We start from the raw sequence: 19,479 nt of genomic DNA, 5'->3' as shown, positions 1-19,479 counted from the left end.
ACAACCTATGCCTACCAGGGAAGGCTGCACTCCTAGAGACACGGCTGCAAGGTCTGACATCCTCGGTAAACGGTCTCATGGAGCACTCACAGCCTCTGCAATCATTCCCTGAAACCCCAACCTGTTTCTTTTTTTCCCAAAACTCCTCAGTAGCATGGGCCTGGCCTACAGGGGGCTCAGACGCCATATGTCCCAAAGTGAACTCGGCCTTCCCTCAAACTGTCCCTCTTGTGCCTTGCTAACTTGGATTAATGGAGAGTGGGCCAAACTGGGGGCCCCACTCAGCCATGACCTCCTGTGCTGCCCAGCCCCCACTCACTGCTCATTATGCCTCCCTTCCACATCAACCCTCAAGGACAAGTGGTGAGTCTCCCCAGACAAAGTTGACACAGTTTGACACACCTTCTAGCATGTCAAGACATAGCTGACACACCTTCTAGCATGATCAGAAGGCTGGTCTTAAGTGCCTCCACAGTCATATCTCCCCCAACACTCCAGCTACACTTGACTTGGACAAACACCCACACTTCCTCTTTCACACCTCTGTGGCTTTGCACATATATGGCCTTGGTGGCAAAGCTCTTTTTCTGTCTTTCCTCATTTGGAAACTCCCACTTATCTTCCAGGGCCCAGTTCGAACCTCACTGCCTCTGTGACCCTGGGGAGAGTGGATTGCTGCCCCCTTTGTGCCCCTGTGGCACTCGGCATGCATCCCTATGACAGCCATGGCAAGCGCAGGGGCCCTGCTTTGTGGGAACATTCCTAATTGTAAATATTCAGTCCTGCTGTCACCACAATAAACACATGTGTACTTGTCAGGCCATGCGTCCCAGTTCTTGGTTCAGAAATCACAGTCACTACAGAGACAGCATTAATGGCACTGAGTGGTAGTTACTTGTTTACACATTTGTAAACACATTTTTTTCACATCTTCCCCCAACTACATGTGAGCTCCTGAAGAACAAGGACTGTCTCTTATTTACCTTTTTTCTCATCAGTGCTTAGAACAGTGCCTGGGAGAGAGTAGGTACTTACAGAATGGACAAACAAACCATGAATTTGTTGCCATTTAATGAGCTCCCCAAGGCACAGTTTATGTCTGAGGGTGTCTGATAGTGACTTCTAGCCAACAACCATAATCAAGCTTGACAGAACACCTTCTAAATTTCCGAGTTTCTCCCTTTTAATCTCATTTCAATTCGCCCTGCTGCTCCAGACAGAAAAGGCCAGCTCAAGACCATGGCTCTTAAATGATACTCCAAGAAACAATGTTACGAGAGCAAAGAGGAATCTTTAACAGCAAATACGAATAGAGAAACCTGGTGGACACCACCCTCACCAAGCGATAAAACTTGGCATCATTGGCAGTGGGGGAACCTGGCATCGTGGGCCCCTCCTGCGGCATAAAGTGGAGTACACAACATTACCTATGAATCATTCTCACCAAAACCGTTTCATCCAAGTCTAATCAAGCCTCTAAGCTCAACTTCCAGTTTACAGGAAATATCAGGAATAAAGGAACAAGTGAAAAGACACCATGAGGAAACCATGAGACAAATCCAGAAAGTGATTCTTAGAAAAAAAAATCAATGTCATTTAAAAAAAGTGAAGCATTGTTCTGAACTAAACCTATACTGGACTCCGGTTCAAGAGGGGAAAACACGACAAAAGACGTTTTGGACAAAGTTGAGGAAATTTAAAAATAGACTAGACAGTAGATGCTATTGTAGAAATACTGATATGCTCACGTATGATAAGGGTATTGTGCTTATCCTTAAAAGTTGTATGTTGAGGTATCCAGGGGTGAAGTATCATGCTAACTGCAACTTACTTTGAAATTAAAAAAGTTTAAACTACATATATAGAAAGATAAAGCAAATACAGCAAAAAATGAACAATTGCTGAATCCTAGATAGAATATCCATGGCGTATAATGTGTTATTCTTTCAACTTTCCTATGTTTGAAATTTTTCATAGTAAAAAGTTGGGAAAAATAAAAGAGTATTAATAATATCCTTACAATGAAAATATTACTGATATGAAAAAGAACCAACTAGAGATCTTAGAAATGGAAAATGTAACTTTCAAAATAAAGAAACCAAAAGATGAAATGAATATCAGAACAGATACAGCTGAAAAGTGAATCAGTGAGCTGGAAGGTGGAGCCCAGGGGCTGTCTGGAACGCAGCACAACAGAACAAGCTGTCAAGGCAAAGGAAAAGGTAACAGATATGGAGGACAGACCCAAGGTTCCAGCTCCTGTCCTATGCAACCTCCAGAGGAGAGAACAGGAGGAATGACATGAAGGAGCTAATCAAAAAAATAAAAGAAAATTCCTTGGAGCTTTAGAAATATGGGAATTTTCATATTGATTATTCCTACTGAGTTCAGACGAGGATGAATGAAAACTATCCCACAACCTAGACACACTATGGTAAAATTTCAGAACATCAGAAATCATTTTTTTTAAACCTAAATGCTTATAAAAAGAGAGCTGATCACAAGCAAACAATAATTCAACTAGAGTCAGACTTTACACCAGCAGCATTTGGGAGCTTTAAGACTATAATGCAGTATTGTCACAGTTCTAAGGAAAATTATTTTATAAGTAGATTTCTGTATCTAGCCAAGCTAACATCTAAGTGAGGGGAAAATAAAGTTAATTTTGGATATGTGGTTACCGAAAGTTTATCACTTACACACTCTTTCTGTAAGAATCACTTGAGGAACAATTCAGGCAAAATGAAAATGAAACAAAGAAATAAAGAAGAGCAAACCAAAAATAAATAAATAGAACTTGGGATTGTCTAAGTAATTGTCAACGCATGATGTCAAAAAAATTAACAGGGTCCAGCCCCATGGCCGAGTGGTTAAGTTCGCACGCTCTGCTTTGGTGGCCCAGGGTTTCGCCAGTTAGGATCCTGGGTGCAGACATGGCCCTGCTCATCAGGGCATGCTGAGGTGGCATCCCACATGCCACAACCAGAAGGACCCACAACTAAAAATATACAACTATGTACTGGGGGGCTTTGGGGAGAAAAAGGAAAAAATTTTTTAAAAATCTTTAAAAAAAATTAACAATCTAGAACTCAAATCCTAGATGATTTCAACACAGAAATCATCGAGATGGAGGCAACGAGGAGGGAGAAAAAGTGTGCCAGGGTTCTTCTTCAAGTCAAAGAAATAAGCAGTAATTCTAGTGTGTAGATAGAAAAATATAAGTTTGAATACATATATAAAATTTAACATGATGAGTAGAACTAGCATGCATATATTTCCAAATTAGTAGAGGGAGACATGGAAGAGAGACAATTAATCCATCCAACCAAAGCCCGGATGCATTTCGTTAGGTGCAAAGAGTCAGTCACTGAACAGGGAGGGCAGAGCGCTTCACTCACTCATCAACACCAGCAGGGGCGGCGCAGTGTCAGGGGTAGGCACACAGGCAGAGCTCACAGGCCCTCCCAGGCCTGGGACCAAACAAGTGAACAGGACCTGAGGTATAGGTAAGTGCCAGGAAGAAAAAACAAAGCATTTTTTGGAAGGGATAAAAAGTAACTTGGACCTTACAATATTATGCTCGGTGAAAGAAACCAGCCATAAGAAACCCCGCAATATCATATGGCTCCATTTATATGTAATGTCCAGAACAGACAACTCTATAAAATAGAAAGTAGACAGGTGGTTGCCATGGGCTGGAGGACGGGGTGACATGAAGGTTCCTTTTTGGGTGATATCCTAAAATTGATTGTGGTGATGTTTGCACAACTCTGTGAGTAAATAAAATAAAAAACAAAAACACACTGAATTGTACACTTTAAATGGGGGAATTTATAGTGCATGGATTCTATCTCAATAAAGATTTTTTTAACAAACGAACTTGGTAGAGTGCTACTTTAGACAGAATATATCGTCAGGTAAGGACAACTTGTGTAAAGCAAAATAATAATCTGTTGATACACACACACACACACACACACACCGTGCACAGCAAACTGCCCCGAAGTATCTTAATGCACCAGGGCCTTCCATCCATCACCACTCTCCTGCCCAGCGGCAGGGGACCCCCTGAGTTCCCATGAGTTCTCCATTTTTCAGCTCACATTCATTTCCCACTCCGTGCCCAGGTGCCCTCCAGCTCTTGCATGAACCCCACTCTTCCAGCAGAACTTCCAGATCCACTGACGCCCTTTCCTGCTCAGATATGGCTCCCGTTTCTCTCTCCCTCACTCTCTGGTTTATTCAGCCAACACTTGTCAAGGGCTTATTCTGGGGAAAATAACCCAAAGAAAACTGCAGAGTCAAGGTTTCCATTGAGGTATTACCTTGTGATTTCAATAATAAAACTAATTTTTTAATATGTGATTTTTCTACATATTTCATAGAATTTTCATATTTCATAAAACTGACTTTTTCTATGTATTTTCTCTATCATGTAAACATGGCAGACATTACCAATTCATAGCTAGCAAACTGAAGTTTATTCTGACAGCTATGATCCACTTTTTTGGTCATTAAATCATATGCTATCTGTTTCCCCATTAGAGAGTTAAAATCCAAGAGTAAAAACCTAGTTACACCAAAAGAAATCATTTTTCATTGGAAAACAGAATATTTTAATTTTAAAAATATCTAATTTTTACACTCTCAGGCATAAAAATGGCAGGGGTGGGAATTACCTGGCTTGAAATTACAAGCAACTTTTTTCTATGAATGGTGGAATCCTTCGGAGATCACATGGTCCAACATCCTCATGTCACAGATAGGAAACTGATGCAAGGAGAAAAGACCCACCAACCCGTCAGCTGTGAGCTGAAGGCCTCTCAAATCAAGAAGAACCTTGTCCCCTTAAAAAGTAGCAGCCTCAGGGCCCAGACCTGTGGTGCTTCGGCGGCCCAGGTTCGCAGGTTTGGATCCCGGGTGCTGACCTACACCACTCGTCAGCCATGCTGAGGTGGCAACCCCCATACAATGAACTGTCACTGCCCAAAACATCAACATTGCTGTCAGGGGCTTGGGCAAGCCCTCTGGCCTAACGTGAACCAGAATTATGATTTTATAGTCAGGCCTCATTTTGGACCAAAGAACTGCTAACACTATGGTAGGCTCCCGTGACCTTCTGATGTTTTTTAATCAGCAAATCCACCCATGAAAGACCTGCCAAAAGAAAGAGCTGCAGGTTCCAAAGATTCTGAATAGGGACCATCGCAGCTGATTAAACATTTGGGAAATATGCAGACACTCTCTCAAGGAGACTACTTTGAAAGGGACAGCACTCATTTAGACATTTAAGTTCCAGGTTGTTACTGCTAAAAAATCAGCCACATTACTCCTCAGTCACATATTTGGGATGGTGTCACCTCAGTCATTCATGACCATGTGGGAAAACCCTAAGAACTGTTGATGCTCACCCACCTCATCTAGGGTTAAGTGTGCCTTTTTCCAAGGCAGGAAAGGGAGGTCTGCAAGGCAAAGTAGTGCAAGGAAGAAGAGAGAAGGATACATGTGTGATGGTATAGAGATAGGAGCTATTAGTGACAAACAGTCCTTATTTATTAATCCGTCAAAGCAGGTTAGAGAGGCCCTTTATCTAATAATACTTGCTTGATTTCTATCACTATACGTTCAGTAAAACAGCATTTTGCAAGCCATTCTAGAAGATGGGCTTGTTCTTTTGTTCATACTGTCATATGCACCACTTCTCCCAATTAATCTAAATTAATAAGGATTTATTTAATAAGCACCTGGCATTAGTATGTTGATATGATACTGCTAATAAAAATGTAACATGAAAGTGATATATGACAGCTTAGATATTAAATTGGTCCCACACCTTTGTGTGCATGCGTGTATGTTGGTGGTGGTAGAGAGTATGATACAGTCATAAGGAAAAAGCACCAGACTAGGAGCGAGAAGGCTAGGTTCTGGTTCTGACTTGCGACACACGGGCCTTCCTCTCCCCTCCATAAAATGGGAGTCTCTCACAGGGCAGCTTTGAAGGGAACACTGTATGAGAACAGTGGTGAAAAGTGACAAGATGCAGGGGCTGGCCCCGTGGCCGAGTGGTTAAGTTCGCACGCTCCGCTGCAGGCGGCCCAGTGTTTCGTTAGTTCGAATCCTGGGCGCGGACATGGCACTGCTCATCGGACCACGCTGAGGCAGCGTCCCACATGCCACAACTAGAAGGACCCACAACGAAGAATATACAACTATGTACTGGGGGGCTTTGGGGAGAAAAAGGAAAAAATAAAATCTTTAAAAAAAAAAAAAGTGACGAGATGCAGTAGATGTGGGAGGGAGAGCTACTCCATTACCACTCAACTCTATGATTTCCTCATGCCCAAAGCTTCAAAAGGAAACCCTTCAGTGTCAGGACTCTGCAAGGGCCTACCACAGGCCTAGCACTACACAAAGGCCAATGGAAGACAAAGAAAACATAAACGGGCTTAAAGACCAACGACATGAAAGCAAGGAAAGGAGACATGTCAACACCATGAGCTGCAAGGTGGACCTGCAAGGTGCTAAAGGTCTTGTGCGACTCTGCCTCCCACTGTGATCCCTGACTGGTGTGGCATCACTGCCCAGATCTGCCATGGGGGCCAGGCTCTTGCCTTTTCTTACACAGAAAACCCTATATGGGTAGGTAAGGCAGGCATTCTTTTCTCCGTTTCACTGACAGGGTAACACAAGTTAGCACAAGGTCAGCTGGGCAGCCAGGCTGAGAAGCCAAGCTTCCAGATTCCCCTCGCCACTCTTTCTCAGGTGATTTCCACACCAATGTCAGTTCCCATCTACTGATGATCCACTATGGTCCTTAAAGCTAGGGGGTTTGCAAGTGAAACAGACTAGAAGCAGTGACATCACACGCCCAAGGCACTATGGAGCAAAGCCAAGATGTTAACCTGGCGCCGGGCTCTAACGCTGGCCCTCTTTCCACTATCTTTCCATCACACTTGCTGCCTCAGGACTGTCAGAAACCTCGGGAGGCAAGGCTTATTTTACAATGAGGATGGCTGTCACAGCATCAAGAACAGATTTCTTCAGACAACCAGCATGACCTAGAACTTATATCTTATCTAACAGTCCTTTTGCTATTTCTGATCAAAATTGAAAAAGTCAAACCAATTTTATCCAAATAGGTAGAACACACGAGCAAAGTCAGACCCCTATTTGGAAGGACTGAGGATACAAATTTTAAAGAGAAGCCATTTCCTTTTACCTCGGCCCTGCCCCCTCTTTCAGAAATGCCACAAAAACAAAGATGACTTTTAGGGCCAAAGGAAGCTTGACAGCCAAGGCCGAAGGTCCTGAAATCTGGAGGCCCAGGCCCAAGGGCACAGACTTTACTTCTGTGAAGGAGAGATCTGGCAGCGACCCCAACGAGCGGAGAGTGAACCTGATAGAGAACTAAACACAGGGGTACAAGGCTACAAGGCTAACCTTTGTGTGTGGACTAGAGACCTGTGTCCCCAGTGATCTGCAAAAACGAGTTTACATAACAGGCCTTTGTGTCGTCCCAGATAAGAATGAGTAGAGAAGCAGCTGAGATTTCCTGGGGGACAGTGAGGCGGGGAGGAGTGAGGGGTTGAGGAGGGACACGTTAAGAAATAATCTGTCTAACCTAAGGAGGAAAATGGTAACAACAGCAATAATAAGATAATTCCTTATATTTGTAATTCTTTGGTTTTATTTACAATTGCACTTTCAGGATAACAAGAAATAGGTAACACTGACTGCCTCTTCTTAGAGGGCAGTGGGTGGCTTGGGGGGCAAAGGTGGAAGGGCGACTCTTTATTATATCCCTTTAACGTCTTTGACATTTTCAATTTCTGAACCAGGTGGATGGATTATATATTGAAAAATATATAAAGGGAATTTTAAACTATTTTAATCGCGTCCATAGTTTTCCAACAACTCTAAGAAGTACGCAGAGCGAAGATCATTAGTCCCATTTCACAGATGAGGAAGCCTGGGGCTCCAAGAAGGGAAAAGGAATTGGCCGTGGTTGTGGAGGGGTTGGATATACAACCCAGACCTTCAGAATCCTAATCCAGTGTTCTCTTTCAGGGACTCCACAGTTTGAAGGAATAGCAGCACCCAGATTCACTCTCCAAGTTCAGTTTGCATAGCTAGAGCCAAATGAATTCACACAGGGTAGGGCGCAGGAACTCATCACACATACAGAGCCTTACTCACCAGCAGAGCAGGCTATGTGAGCTGTTTGGGGCTGGCAAGGTGTTTTGTTAGCTGACAAACACCCTGAAACTCTTTGGGGTTTCAACTTTTATTACTGAAAAAATCCATAAAATGCCCAAGTCCACATTCTTCCCTCAAAGTGCATTGGCCACAACTGCATTTTTACTAGATTCATTAACTTGCAGAATCTTGGGGTCATCATTATGAACTCAGAGGGACTCAGAAGGGTGATCAAATGTAAAAATGAGCACGGGGCTTAGGGGCCAGGCAGACCCTGGGTTCAAATCCTGGTTTTGCCACTGACTTGTGTGTGGCCTTGGGCATGCCGGTCTCTTCACTTATTTTGGCCTCAGCTTCCTCTTCATAAATAAAAATCAATTAACAGACACATATTGAACACCACATGTCTGATACTGGTGTAGGTGTAGCGATTGGCAGGTACACCAGGCAGACTGGATCCCTGCGCTTTCAAGGAGCTGACACTGTACAGGAGGAGACCAACAAACGAGGCAATTTCAAGTCCTGGAAAATGCTATGAACTTACTCCTGATCTTATCCCGGAATGGGATCGAGGGTCTGGGAGGTCGGGGAAGGCCTCTCTCCAAAGCGGTGGCATTCACAGTGGGAGCTGAATGATGAAGTGGCCATTACACAGGGATCTCGGGGCAGAGTATGACAGGCAGGCGGACAGACACAAAGGGTCTGAGGCAGACATATTTGAAGGATCAAAAGGGCTATCGAGGCTGGAGAGTGGTGAATGAGGGGCAAAAGGAGGGAGAGGAAGTTGGCAAGGCTGACAGCAGCCCATCTCTTCAGGTAAGGAGTTTGGATGCTATTCTGGTTGCAATGGGAAGTGACTGCAGAAATAAAGGCATTTAATTAGATCTGTGAGGTTTTAAACTTTTTTGTTTTTTTATTTTTTACTTTTTTTGAGGAAGATTAGCCCTGAGGTGACATCCACCACCAATCTTCCTCTTTTTGCTGAGGAAGATTGGCCCTCAGCTGACATCTGTGCAAGTCTTCCTCTACTTTATATGTGGGACCCTTACCTCAGCGTGGCTTGATGAGTGGTGCCATGTCTGCACCCGGGATCCGAACCGGTGAACCCCGGGCCACCGAAGCGGAACGTGTGAACTTAACCGCTGCGCCACTGGGCTGGCCCCTCACACTTTTTTATTTTTTAACAGCAGAACTCTTTAGTCAAATACAAAACAGTAGAGCCCAGAAACCCTCAATATAAAACTAGATAAAAGTAATACTGTTCTGGTCGGGTGCGAAGCTAGTTGAGGTCCTTCTGAACCTGTGGCCTCTTGACCTTCTCCCTTTAGCCCAAGCACGGAGCTCAGAGTTGAAAACCCCTAGGTGATGTACCTCTAAGGTTCCTCAAGCTCCAACAAAAGCCAGCAATACAGGGAGAGGAGGTTTAGGAGAGCACGCTGGACGCTTATTGGACCCCGGACAGGCCCTGGAAGGGGTGTAAACTAAATCCCTGACGTGGACATGCTTTCTACAGAAACAACAACGAAATCTGGCTCATCAAAGGTTCCAGTTAAAATCACACTGCTGAAACTATAGGGACGGAAAACAGATCAGTGGTTGCCAGGGGCTGGGGAAAAGGGAGGACACTGACACAAAGGGACACAGGGGAACTTTCTGGGCTGATGGAAGTATTCTATGCCTCGATTGTGATGGTTACAGGACTACATACGTTTGTCAAAATTCACAGAACTGTACACCTAAAATGGGTAAAGTTCAATGTGTGTAAATTAAACCTCAGTAAACCCGATTTTTGGCCAGCCCTGTGGCCAAGTGGTTATGTTCGCAAGCTCCACTTTGGCAGCCCAGGGTTTTGCTGGTTCGGGTCCTGGGCGCTGACATGGCATTGTTCATCAGGCCATGCTGAGGCAGCGTCCCACATAGCACAACCAGAGGCACTCACAACCAGAATATACAACTATGTACCAGGGGACTTTGGAGAGAAGAAGAAGAAAAAATAAGTAAACAAATAAACTCTATTTTTTTTTTTTTAAATCACATTGCTGGAAGACACCTCACAGGTATTTTACAGATGAGCAAACAGACTGGAGAGAGGAAAAACGACTTGCTCCTGCTGAGTCAGGAGAGCCCAGAAATCCTGACTTGAGAGATTGTCCCCCGCCCACTGCTGCTCAGTTTCAGTTCAGAGCCTCTTCAGTGCACTGGGCTTCAGGTTCCTCTGACTGCAAAACCAGCAGGTAAATAATTGCCAAAGGCTTTCCCACTCCAAACAATCAAACTCTAAGAAGCAGTCTCGTGTAGGGGAAAGACCTCAACAATTTGGAATCAGAAAAACCGTAAGAAAAATTCCCACCTCTGTCACTTACTAGCTGGGTGCCCTGCAGCAAGCCTGTCCTGCGTGAGAAGGGGTTAATAACACATCTGTAAAACAGCTGGCACACAACTGATTCTCAAGCAGGACGGTGATGATAACTATTAAGGGCTTTACCATACCTACACTGTTCCCCCATTCCCAGTCTCGCCAGGCTGCTTCCTGAATTAGAACAACCTGGAGGTGACCATCAGGAAAAGAAATCACGAACCGCCTGCCCTGTATTGCATAACCTGTGCTCAGGTACACAGTACACCCTGGGCTCCGCACAGGTTGCTATCTCGCCAGGTAAACAGGAACACTCTGCCCCCTCCTTGACCACGGTCAGCACAGGGCCACCACAAACACTGGAGCGGGAGAGGCCAACAGCCTGCAAGGACACCGCTGCTGTTTATGCCTATATTTTAACACTCCACTTTCCCTGTGGCTGCTGGCATCACAGGGCAGACCCGTCCAGGGACACACTCCACCTATCCCACAGCCCTCCCCTCACCACCTGCTCTAAAGGGATGGTCCCAAGTAATGACTCAAAGCCGCCTGCCACACTTTGCTCTTTTTTCCTATCCCAAGGAGACCAAAAACACACAGAAACCCCAAAGACTATTTTTCAAAAAAACTCTTCAGGCAGGGAGTTTCCGCTTCCCCTGTCACATCTACTCTAGAGGCACTGTGGTCATATAAAGACTGTTGGCTTACTTTTCCTCCATGGTGGGGCAGGAGGGAGGCAACACCCAGAAATTATCCCAGTTTTGCAGAAACAAAGAGCTAAGTATCCTAGCGAAAGGCAACCACAAGCAGGCCTAGAGCAGCCCGGGGAGGCAGAGCGCCACAGCATCAGGGCTCAAGGGACTCCCATCACCCCGGCTCAGTTTCTCGAAAACATGGCGATAACAGCAGCTAACACTCGCCCGTGCTGCCCCTGCCCAGCGCTCTTAAGGGCTGTCCTGGAGGTCACGTGAACTCGAAACCCGGAGAGCACGGGAAGGGTTTCTAACAGCACAGTCAAGCGAAGCTACTGAGCAGGAACGACGCTCGTCCTGCCACGGTCTCCCGCTCCACGAGGGAGGGCTGACACCAGGTTAAGACACTCTGATTCACTAATCACCAACACTGTTTACCAAACCGCTGCCAGGACACTGTGGCAACTGCATCCTGCTGTTTCTGTCGGAGCCGCGGCCACGCCTGACGGTCTCCCCCACCTTCCGGCATCTGTGAAGTCGTTTCCATCCAACTCTCGCCGGGGGCGGGGACCAGAGCGGCCCCTGCGGAGTAAAGTTCCACCGCCCGGGCCACAAAGAGACTGCGGGGAGGCGTGGCCAGGCCGGAAACCGACAAAAAGTTCTGGCCCTCGGGTCCCAGAAGCAACTACTTCCTGATCCCTCCGGGGCGTGGAGGGGGGGTAGCTTCTGGAGGGGCTCCCCACCCGAGGGCCGAGCTGGGGGCTGCGACCGCGGTGGGAGGGTCACGCCGGCCAGGCGCCCTCCGTCCCCCGCACTCCGAGCAGCCCCGCTGCCTTCCACTGGCGAAGCGATTTTGGAGCCAAGTCCCCCCAGGACGCGAGCTCGGGGACGCAGGGCCTCCGGCTCGGGCACACGCACGCACCCCACCCCAGGCCGGCGCCCGGCGCCCCGAACCCGCCCCGACCCCAAGGCTCAGGCCTGCTCCGACAGGAGGAAGGGGAAGGGAGGCACAAGGGATTTGCCAGTAACCTCGGGACGACCCGGGGCGCTCGCGTCCCCTCGCTGAGGGAGAACCTTCCGGGGTCCCTGGCCCAGCCCCAAGACCGTCAGAGCCCGGGCGGCGCGGCTGCCCGAGAGGGCCAGGCCGGCCTCCCACCTTGACCCGCTTGCCCTGGATCTCCAGCGTCTTCATGGTGAAGTCGACGCCGATGGTGCTGCCCTGGCGCTCCGAGAAGGCGCCGGTCTTGAAGCGCTGCACCACGCACGTCTTGCCCACGCTCGCGTCGCCCACCAGCACCAGCTTGAACAGGAAATCGTACTGCTCGTCCGGGTCCCCTGGGCCCGGGCCCGGCCCCGCCATGGCCGCGCGGGTGCCGAAGGGCCGGCGCGCGGAACGCTGAGGGCGGCCTGGGCTCAAGGAAGCCGCGGGCCGCTTGGCGACGTGGAACCGCCGCAACACCTGAGGAAGAGGCGCCGCGAGCGCCGGCCCCAGCCCCGCCCCGCCCCGGGCCGGCCCGGAGCCCCGCGGGCCTCGGCTCCGCCCCGGGCTCGCCTAGTCCGGCCCTCCGCAGAGCTCGCGGCCCGCCCGCAACCCGGCGCCAGGCGAGTCCGGCCCCCAGGCCCGCCCTCAGACCCGCCCTCAGACCCGCCCCCAATTGGACCCTGCCCTCGGACCCGCCCACAGCCCGACTCCGCCCCTATACCCGGCCGCTCTCGGCGCCTCCGCTGTTTCCTTGGCCACGCCCCCAAGCAGACTCCGCCGTCAGACCCGCTCTTAGACCCGCCCTCGGCGCCGCCGTCAAGCCCTCCCACAACCCAACTCCGCCCGCGGCACCGCCCCCCGCTCGCCACGCCCCCGCCGCCTATTGGAGCCGCCCTCCGCACCGGACCGCCTCCCTGGCCTGGCCGGTCAGCCTGGGCTCACTTACCTGCTTCTCTACCAGACACAGTCAGGAGCAGGCGCGAGGGAATGCTAGGGCCTCTGGGCAGGCAGGCCTGGGGGCCTGTTAACCCAGCCCTTGGACCCAGAATGGCCTCCCCTAGAATGGATCACTGGGGAAGGGGACAACCACGGCAGTGCCCCTTAATGCTCACGCTGATAGGGCCAGGAATGCAGAATCCTTCTAACAGAGGATGGGCTAGATTGTAGCATCCCCCCCCCCCCCCCCCGCTGAAGAAGGGAAAGGCCTGGGGCACACTACGAGGAGGGAAGGAGAAGGCTTTGGTCAGGCCAGAAATTAAGCTGGCTGTAAAACTGGGGAGGAGGCCAGAATCCTGGTGGGGAGAGGGACCTGAAAGCTGTGTGCTGAAGGTGAACCCCACCCCACCCCCAGGATTCTAGGGGGAGTGGAATTAAGGAGCCCTGTTTGGTGGGAGGCTAGGCCAGAAGGAGGATTTGGGAGATCCCAACCCCAAAAGGCAGCCTAGCAGTGGTTGAAGTAGCTGCCCAAATGGCTCAGAATGGGCTGGCTCACTTGGCATTATGGGTCCAGTCTGGGGAACTGACCCAGCTGAAAAGCACCAAAGACTGGCGGAGGAGAGGAACAAGGGAGGTTCAGGAAAGCTCTGTGGAAGGGCAGACCAGCCCAGGAGCTGGCCCCATGGACCAGGGGTCATCAGAGAAATGAGACCCAAACTTCTGTAAGAAGCTTAAAATAGATCAAATAAGACCTATCTGCCAAAGGGCTCCCCAGCTACCAAGGTGGGAGGGAATTGAGACCACTCCTGCCCTCTTCAGACAGCCCCTTCAAGGGGCCTACAGCTCTCCAGTTCCATGTAATTCAAAAAATTTGATTAATGCCAGCAATGGGTCAGGTACTGATCTAGGGGCTTGGAATACATCAGTGAACAAAGCAGACAGAAATCTATACCCTCCCAAGTAGAAAAGGGAAGGGGGCCTTCCCCATAGCTTCAGAAGACCACAGAGAGCAAGTCCACCAGGACCAGTACCCTGAGGACCCCTGACCAGCTTTACTGGCCAAGTAGGGGAGAGACTGGCTGAAGAGGCAAAGGCAGACCTATGGAGAAGGTGGAAGAGTTATTTGTTCCAAAACAGTCTGAACTCCACTCCAAGGGAAATACCCAAGAATACCAGACAGGAACTCCCAAAGTGCCATGGAAAATTGCACTTTTCAATTCTGAGAGCCCAGCTGTATTGTGTCAGACTGGAGCAGCAGGAAATAGCCTCCATTCCAAGGTGGAACTAGACTGAAGGATGTGGGATGGAAGGCTTCTGCATGCTGGGGTTGGCTCTGGAAAGGTGGGGCTTGTCAAAGCCCAGAGCCCCAGAAAACAAGGTCAGCCTCCAGCTCAGAGTGGCTACTTGGAGCATACGGAGGAGAGGGGGGAAGGGAAAAGTGAGTCCAGGAACCAGGATGAGCCAAGGTTCTCACCAATTGGAGGCATGGGGATAGAAAGGAAGAATGTTGACAGTTTTGGGGTGAGCTGGACAAGTGGCTGGATAGCTGAACTGGTCTTTTTATGTTTTTTTTACTGAGGAAGATTTGCCCTGAGCTAACATCTATTGCCAGTCTTCCTCCTTTTTTGCTGAGGAAGATTGGCCCTGAGCTAGCATCTTTGCCGATCTTCCTCTTTTTGTATGTGAGCCTCTGTGACAACATGGCCACAGATAAGTGGTGTAGGTCTGCACCCGGGAACCAAACCCAGCCCACAGAAGTGGAGTGTGCCAAACTTAACCACTAGGCCACTGGAGCTAGCCCATAAACTGGCCTTTACATTGTCTTTGCCTGGAATTGGTTTGGGATTGGGTGGGAGCATGTTAGCAGTCTGGGTATGGATTTTACCAGAAAGCCCAGCCCAGAAAACCACTTGCATTTGTGGAGTGATGGAAACATTCTAAAACTGGACCATCACGAGGGTAGCATGACTCAGGAAATTTATTAAAATCATTCAATTGTACTCCTACAATGGATGGTATGTAAATTATACCTCAATAAAGCTGTTTAAAAATATCTGCATTTCCTCTTTTTTGATGGCAAATTCCTGTGCCATTTTATCTGAAATTGAATTATCTTTGTTCAAAATGGAGCAATTAAAAAACATTAATGATGTCTCACTGCCCAAAATTTGAAATAATGTGCATCACAAATGTTTTTAAATGTGTCAAGAATTTAAAATTCTTAAAGCTGATGGTGGATAGGCAGAGTGAATTCTCCCTGTATTTGGGTTATTGCCACACGGTGGCACCATCCTAGTTGACAACTGGAAGCATCTGCTGTCAGCCTACTGTTCTGTGGCTCAGAATTCCTCCAAGTGGTTAGAGGAACAAGTGCCTTTCTCCTCCTTCCTTCCTTCGTTTCTTCCTCCCTTCTTTCTTTTTTCATCTTTTTCTTTCCTTCTACAGTTACCATTATAAAATACATAGCCTCTAACAATATCATCCAAGTTTTCTTTATTTGGCAGTGCCCAGGCCAGTGCTGAAAATATGCTCCAAACAGAAATAAAGGTGAAAAAATTCCGTGAAGACCAGACACAAACCATGATACCCTGTGTGCTTAGTACAGAAGACTGCTTGCTGCAAAATATTAGAAAACTGGGGCCGGCCCCATGGCCGAGTGGGTAAGTTCGCGCGCTCCACTTTGGTGGCCTAGGGTTTTGCCGGTTCGGATCCTGGGTGTGGACATGGCACCACTCATCAGGTCATCCTGAGGCAGCGTCCCACGTAGCATAACCAGAGGCACTCACAACTAATATACAACTATGTACCAAGGGGAGCTTTGGGGAGAAGAAGAAGAAAAGAAAAAGAAAAGCGAAGATTGGCAACAGCTGTTAGCTCAAGTGCCAATCTTAAAAAAAGTGAAAAAAAAATTAGAAACTAAAAGCAGCAAGAACACAAAAATATGTGGCAGCCGTTGTACACTTAGGTGCCCTGGGCTTTGCTGGCTGAGGGCTGGGGAGGCTCCCTCCCGGGAGCAGCCCTCGGTTCCCCTGGTGGCCAAAGAAACGTGGTCCATCCAGCTCTCTCTCCCCTCCTGGAACCACAAACTATCATAAACACGGGCCAAATGAACCCTGCTTCGTTTGATGGTACCAGTTTCACACGTGAGGCTCTGACTGGAAATATGGGATCATTAGGCTCTCAGCACCCCTCCTCCAACCTCCACCACCTCCATGAAGCCCTCCCAGCCCTACTGCTACCCCCAGACCAGGTGCACGCCGCCCTTGGAAGACTGTCCTGGCTTCAGCCCGTCTCTGCTCCTGCTTGGCCCTGCGGCCGCTCACGCCACCAAGCAGGCCTGTGAGGCGTGCTCTTACTTGGCTGCCCTTGCTCCCACTCTGCGACAAGCCCGAGACCCTCAGGAAGTCCCACACTTTCAAGGCCCACAGCACCTCTTCAGCATCATCTGCTCCCCTGCCCTGAGGCCCCTCCTCTATTTCCCAGACCCTCAAACATGCTAGTTTTCACAGAATCCTACCTGACCCTGAGCCGAAGGGACCTGGGCGCAGATCTGCCCTCCCCACTTCTCATCTTACTGAGGCAGTAAACCAGGCTCAGTGACTTGCAGAAAAATACTCTGTGGCAGGAACTGGGTCAGCCCTACAGGAGAACTTCCCTCTACATTCTTCTTTTTTGGAGGAGGGTGAAGCAGGAGGGGGCAGATGTGAGAACGCCTGAAGGGGTGGGGTGCTGCCACTAGTCTCCCAGTGGACCTTTCTGCTTGTTAGTCAAGCAGCGCCTGTGGGAGCTGGGGAAGGCCTGAGGCCCCCTGGCGGGATCCTGCTGCAGGTGGTGTGAGCAGGGGTGAGACCCTCACCCCTCCTCTCTTGGGGCTTTGAGAGGAAGGGGTGAGATGCTGATGCCCTCTTCTCCAGTCGAGGTTGTAGAGGCTGGGGTGGGGCATGGGGGTCTGTGAGGCAACAAAACCAGCCCCATTGCCTCCCTGTGGCAGGCTTGTCCAGGGAGTCAGCGTCAGGAGGAGAAAGATTTTAATCTCCTCCTTGTTTATAAATTGCCCAAGAGCAGGAGCACATGGGGTCAGGGGGCAGAGTGCAGGGGCTGGGGTGCAGGGGGAGGAGGGCAGTCTGAGGCCTCAGTGGTGCTGTGAGAAACCTTAAAGCATAGCAGGAGGAAAGCTGACGTGTTAGTCTCAGAGAGGACAGGTTGGGTGAGGGAAGGGAGGGAAGACTACAGAAACGTGTATGGAAAGCTGCTGTTTTGGAAACTGCACGCAGAGTCAGAGCTGAAACGAACCTCAAACAGATTTTTGTCGACCAAAGTTTCCTGAGACTAGTTCTGTCACCTGTGGGCAATGAGCTGGGCCAAGGTGACCACATGCCGGAGTCCAGCTCCAGCAGAGTCCAGGTTCCTGAGGGAGAGACGGAGTCGGCACAGTGAAGGAGGGGATGTGAGACTTGAGTCGGTGCAATCAAGCCTGTCTTTACTGTGCACAAGTGTCGTTTTTATATTTTTCAGGATTAGCTCTACAAATATTCTCAGAGAGATAAGGAAGTACAAAGCAAGTCTGTCTTTACTGGTTTTTACAGCATTTTTATACCTTTTTTAGCAGGGGATAAATACAGCAGTACAGATGTTCTTGCAGAGTAAACCAAAAAGCAATCACTGATAAGTATAATCTTACAGGGAACAGAGTTAACTTTTAGGGGGCAGAGGTTAACTATCTTTTCCTGCACAAAAGCGACTTCAGCAATTAAGAAAAGACTTCTATAATGTTTTGCCAAACACATGCAGGGGAACAATACACTTTTCAACAACTAACACATGGAGGAACACTCCAATCAACCACCGAGGAAGAGGTACATCCACTCCCACCAGGGAAACTGGGGAAAGAGCAAAACATCAACCAGAAGGAGGCAGCTGCTTTGATCCAAATACTCTCTTCAGTACGAACCCCTCATCAGAGAGAAAAGTTCTCCCACTATCTATGTGCGTCAGGGGGAACTTGCCCCTTGTGATATTCTGAAGGCTTATGCAGGTGGTCACATATTTTTCTCAGTACCAACTCCGCGGGGGGAGCATGCTCTTTTCTCTAAAGCGGCCATGTGGAAAATTACAGCATGAGTAGGAAAATGGGTATAAGACAAAGGGAAGAAAAATAAGTTTTTAAAGTTCAGCATAGCTTGGGGAAAGGCCGGCTCTTCATATTCTCGCGGAGGGGCGCCCTCCACCCCTTGGCTCTTCTTGATCGGCTGGACCCTGTCAAAGAGCTGATCAAATGCTGCCTCGGCCCCGGCAACCACACACCTACCCGTAGTCCCACCCTGCAAGCCAATTTCCCTGCTGATCCAGGCCTGTGGTGGGAGCCCTGCTGAGACCTTCCCTCTGGGGCCCCTGGAAGACAAGTAGCAAGGGCCTGCAGGGCAAGAAGCAGCCTGGGGTTGGGTCCCATCTCTGCTGGGGACACCTGTAGGACATTGGTGGGTTGCCTCTGCACTCAGAGGCTCCATTTCCTCAGATGTGGGACACTACTTCCTGTCCTGCCTGCATCCCACAAAGCTACGATGAGATCCCCAGTGGGGAGGGGCTCTGTAAACTGAAGGGCCAGAGCAGGGGCTCCTGTTTCTGTCTCTGTCCAGGTGGTTAGAAGCCTGCTGAGTTGCACTGACTGAGGGAGGAAGCCCTGGAGCCCTGGACATCCCCGACGGGCCGCCCTCCAGGCATTGCCAACGGTCTTTTCCAGGGAGAAGAAACATCAGTTGTTTGAATCTCCTGCTCTCATCAAATGTGAGGCAGCCCCAAGCCCGCCTGTGACCCCTGGAAGGAAACTCACAACTGGGATCTTCAGGGCCAGGCCCCCGCAACACCTCCCAGAGGGCCACCAACACCAGGGCCAGGCTGTCCTGAGACCCTGCCTTGCTCAAGGCACCCACTAAGTTTGCTTCTGAGCCTGGGGACTCAGGCCAGGCTTGGGCTGGATGCTGGGTCCCAGAGCTGAGTCTGACCCTGTTCCTTCCCCGGGGGCTCCCAAAGCTCCAACCTTGACCCCTCCCTGCTCCCTGCACACATTTCCCTAAGGGCTCTGTGAGGGGGGACCCCGCCAGCCCTTCCTTCAGGGAAGCCAGGACGCTGGGTGTCTCTGCCCCAGCCATGTCCCCTACCCTCACCCTCACAGCACTTGGGACTTGAGCTCCATCACCTCTGATGTCCGTCCTCGGTCCCCTTCCCTATGGCCACTCCCCACCTCACCCAGCCTCTGCCCAGTCTCTGCCGGACTCCTCTCCACGCCTGGCTGGCTGCAGGGAGCTTCCTAAAGCAAG

The 19,479-nt window shown here is 49.5% G+C and overlaps 1 protein-coding gene across 2 annotated transcripts in view; it reads right to left on the bottom strand.

Annotated features, from left to right (window-relative positions):
* The window catches only part of RAB43 (RAB43, member RAS oncogene family), a 32,633-nt gene extending 19,868 nt beyond the window's left edge, over positions 1–12,765 (bottom strand). The window contains exon 1 of one of the 2 annotated variants that reach the window (XM_070574579.1): positions 12,401–12,765. In XM_070574579.1, the coding sequence (XP_070430680.1) occupies positions 12,401–12,604 (204 nt within the window). In that variant the 5' untranslated portion in view covers positions 12,605–12,765. The remainder of the gene's footprint in view (positions 1–12,400) is intronic. The other variant, XM_070574577.1, reaches the window with a different exon arrangement.
* Between the last annotated feature and the right edge of the window lie 6,714 nt (positions 12,766–19,479).

This window comes from Equus przewalskii, chromosome 15 (genome assembly GCF_037783145.1).
Source record: "Equus przewalskii isolate Varuska chromosome 15, EquPr2, whole genome shotgun sequence".
Classification (NCBI taxonomy): Eukaryota; Metazoa; Chordata; class Mammalia; order Perissodactyla; family Equidae; genus Equus; species Equus przewalskii.
Note: the sequence above shows the minus strand (reverse complement) of the source record. Positions and strands in the feature narration are given on the sequence as shown.